The 4,241-nt window shown below is 44.8% G+C and overlaps 1 protein-coding gene across 1 annotated transcript; it reads right to left on the reverse strand.

Annotated features, from left to right (window-relative positions):
- Nucleotides 1-437: 437 nt before the first annotated feature.
- On the reverse strand, nucleotides 438-4,241 carry epcam (epithelial cell adhesion molecule). The gene is made up of 9 exons (XM_040178209.2): nucleotides 3,842-4,241; nucleotides 3,171-3,272; nucleotides 2,834-3,092; nucleotides 1,701-1,766; nucleotides 1,518-1,584; nucleotides 1,325-1,423; nucleotides 1,044-1,241; nucleotides 909-953; nucleotides 438-819 (listed from the first exon to the last, which is right to left on the reverse strand). Exons 1-9 carry the CDS (start codon nucleotides 3,900-3,902, stop codon nucleotides 796-798), a joined length of 921 nt encoding a protein of 306 aa, XP_040034143.2. The 5' UTR covers nucleotides 3,903-4,241; the 3' UTR covers nucleotides 438-795.

Genomic DNA, 4,241 nt, shown 5'->3' on the forward strand with positions numbered 1-4,241 from the left:
CGGGTGCTTTACACACCTCATTCCTGCAGTCTGAGTAGAGGGGGTTGGGTGGGGCAGACAGCCGATACCCAACCTGCCTGAACTAGTTAGACACGCTTTTGTCCCTGTGGAGATGGGTTAGGGGGGGGGGGGGGAGGGCCCACTGGGTGAGGCCAGACAAATGATTAACCGCTCGCTTCGGCGAAATCCTAGAAATGGAGAATTCACAGGAAGTCAAAGCTATCTGTAACCACATGCTAAGACAGCAGTTTCCAGTTGGTTGCGAACGAGAAATCAATACCAGGATAATGACTCCATAAAAACAGGACTGCCACACCCACAGAAACCTGCCCCAGGTAAACAACCAGAGCGGCCATCTTGTGAAAGACAAAAAGGACGCTCCCTCTTATTGGCTGTACTTTTCCCTCAGAGCAAACAAACAATCTGCACCACACCAGTGTCTTTAAAAAGATTTTATTACAAAAGACAATTCAAACCAAAACACATGAGTAGGAAACTGTACAATCTAAGAAGATTTCAGACTATTTTCGGCATATTCTAACATTAAAATGCAGCAATGTGACTAGCATGTTTTAAAGGTTATGTTCTTTATGGCATGAGGGGCGTTGCATCAACACTTTAGTCTATAAATTAATGGTGTACCAGCTGTGACAGGAAGAAAAAAAAAAAACCAATCTGTATTTCTCAAGTAAAAAGGGTAAAAAGAAAATTGGCACAATCCCACTGCTAAAAAAAAAAAAAGTTTTCCAAAATATACAAGCTGATTCTCCATAGAGCCCCACTGCAACGAAGACTTTACATGGGATCCATTTCCCTTTGCTGAAGAGATGAAAAACAAAATAAAAAGGGGGTTAAGAACATTCACTGTACAAAAAATAACAAGTTCAGTCATTGGAAGTTCAACTCACCTGGGCTTTGTTGTACTTCTGATTCTGTCTCTTTCTGGCAAAGAACTGCACAAAAAGATAAAAAATAAATAAGCAAACATACAATTTTATAAAAACGGAATAAATGGAACGAGTGAAGATTAAAATAAAACTCACCAGAACCAGCAGGCCGGCGACCACGGCCAGCACCACCACCACAATGACTGCGATGATGCCGGCCGACAGGTTCTTCATGGTGAAGGTGGGTGGGTCCTCGTCCACGTAGTACACCAGGATATTCTCCATCTCCAGTGTCTGGCCACCGATCACAGGCGCAAACTTGTTCGGGTTCTTGAACAGGGGAGACGTCTTCACCTGTGGGCGAGCAACAAGGAGTCAGTACAAAGGGGGGGGACTCACTTCAGGCCACATGTAGAAATATGAGGAAGGAAACCTACGTCTTTCTCCATGTAGTAGGCCATATTGGCCAGTTCAGTCTGGCGTTCTCCCTTCGCCTTCTTCACGTCCACCACGATCAGGCGGGAATCTGCGTCGTACTGCGCAAAAACAGACGGGACGCCTAGTTAGTCGGGTACCTTCTTAAGGCCAGGGTGGCAATGACTGATACAAAGGCACGTTTTCAAAACTCACCTCAACATTATCCACCAGCTTCCTGTCAAAGTTGGTGTAACGTCTATTGATGGCATCGGCGATGGCACTGCATTAGGGAAAACACAAATTTAGGAGTTGCAATGGAGGGATATTAAAACACTGATGTCTACGACGTGGTTTCATTTGCATTTGATTAAAATGGAGTCCGTTGAATGTACTCACTCCTTCAGCTCGGCGGCCTTTAATGGAGTAGTCAACGCTTTGTGGGTGAGCTGCAGACGGAGCCAGCTGAAAACGAGAGAAATGGTCAACATTTAGCAGCCAAACAGACACCGTTCACTAGGGGTGGGAATCTCTTGGCACCTCACAATTTGATTCAGAGGTCAACGATTCGACTCTAAACAAATTATCGATTCTAAAACTGATAAAATTATTATCGATGCATCTCGATTTTCTAAAATCTTTGCTACGCTGAGGTTGCTAATCACTCCCTACTTTATTTGATAATTAAAGAAAATCAACAGATGAATAACCTAATTTTTTAAGAGAAAAAAAAAATATTTTCTATCAACAATGCAGCTTGCATTTCAACACAATATGGAAGTAGCCTATGTAAAAAAATAAATAAAAATTTAAGATTTATTTTTATTTTAATTTAAGAAAAAGCTGCTCTTAGTCTCAGACCGGTCCGTATTTGTAAAATACCGGGAAAAAGTCCAAATCTGAATATCTTGCCAACTTTCAATACGGATCGACTTTTTGGAAAATCTAAATAATGAGATAAGATATGCGCAGGCTCCTTCATAGTTCAAAATTGGCAAGATATTCAGACTGACCGGTCTGCGAGCTGGACGCATTGCTCTTAACGTGCCGGTAATTATGGTTGTAGCTGGTGGTCATCTTTGGTCCACTACGATTACCGAAGGGGGGCGTTTTATCTCATAATTTCGACTTTTTATCCCCTTACATTAGTGCGGAAATGGGCTTCTATAGTTGTGTGAATGCATTGCATGCAATCCACTGCATTCAGCCAATCCACAGACGGGGTTTGTAACCAATCAGGTGTAGATACCATGGTGACTGGCTCCGCCCCCTTACTGTCAAAAAGAAAATCAGCGAGTGCGTAGAATACACCTTTGAGCGCGAGCAGAGATTAACCTCTCGAGCGAGCAAATATCTCGCGCGAGACACTTTTTTTTGATTCCGATTATTAACTTTTCTGAATCGAGACCGAATCGTTCTAGAGAAATCGAAAAATCGTTTTTTTCTCATTTCATTTTTCATCGTTTTTTCATTTTGTTTTTTTTTTCCCCCACCCCTACCGTTCACCCACACCGATGGAGAGCAACACTCACTGAGTCTCCACCAGCTTCTCGCACACGAGAGTCTTGTCTCCCTTGTCGGTACGACGGACGCCGGCGCTGTTGACGCACCAGCACTCCTCGGTGTTGTTGCACTGCCTGGCTTTGAACTTGCCGTCACTCTGGCATTCCGGGTCGTAGATGCCGTCGTTGTCCACAAAGGCCGACTCCACCGGCTTCCCGCCGGTACGTGTGTCGAGGCCCTTCTTGGCTCGGTACATCTCGGCCTTCATCAACCAGCACTTGGGGATCACTGGGGGACAAAAAGTGCAAAATAGTGAGCAAACAAATAAAAAGAAATAAAAAGGCTCAATCACAACATTTTACTTACGTGACGTGCAGTTCAGTGGTTGTCTATTGTTGTCGCCGGTCAGAATGTTACAAGCGCATGGAGCGTCATCACAGGTGGCCCACTTCATTGTCTCACATGAACCTAAGAAGAAAGAAAATAGAGACATTAGACAAGATTCACACCATCAAACATCAAAAGACCACTCATGTGTCAAACACCGTGGGAAAAGCTATTTCATTGCCACTACCCTGCGATACACATTATCCAGAATACACGGCGGGCGCAGTCTAAGGATTTCCTGTATTGTGGCTCATTCAGCGCTCTGAGCGGAGGGAGGCGACGCAGCAGGTAGAGCAGCAGGTTTACACCTGGGCGTTGGTTCCTCCCAACCCCCACTCAACGAAACCACCTGCACCCCCCCCCCCCCTCCTTTCCCCGCAAACCAACCACTTTAGAAGAGCAAACGTCACACTTACGGGCATAAAAGAGTGAAAAACACGACATCAAAAAGGCAACATTTAAACACTTTTATTCTAAAGAAAAAAAAAAAGTTAAAAAAGGTGCGACGGAAGCGCACTTCAAGGGAACGGGAACGAGCACACAAAGACATCACGGGGACGCTTTGTCCACACTGCGTTGAAAAGAGTTTAACTAATAAAGCGGGAGTATTAAACCCGAACAAAAATTTAAATAAAAAAAAAGCTACTTACAAGATTGGGCTGAGGCTCCGGCCGCGAAGGCAACGAGGACGAGAACAATCCACATTTTCATGATGAAATGAATCAAAAAACGGAAAAAGACCAGGAAAAGCTTTCCGTCCCTCCTTCGTCCGCCGAGGTCAAAGATGGAGCGCAGAATGGTGTTCGGGGGGAAAACAAGGCTTCCTTCTCTGCTCCCTGCAGGTGTGTCTCGGTTCAACCTGTTAGCGCGAGCGAGGCTTCACGGGCGCGCGCACAAAGACAAACGACTAAAACCTGGAATTGATCGAGCTGCTTGTTGATTGTCCCTCTAGAGGAGTGTTGTCCAACTGACACAAGAGCTCTTGACAAGTACATTTATAACACAACTGCTCTATTGACGTCACACCTGTTTGCATCTACTCAGGGGTGG

This window comes from Gasterosteus aculeatus, chromosome 6 (genome assembly GCF_964276395.1).
Source record: "Gasterosteus aculeatus chromosome 6, fGasAcu3.hap1.1, whole genome shotgun sequence".
In the NCBI taxonomy this organism is placed as follows: Eukaryota; Metazoa; Chordata; class Actinopteri; order Perciformes; family Gasterosteidae; genus Gasterosteus; species Gasterosteus aculeatus.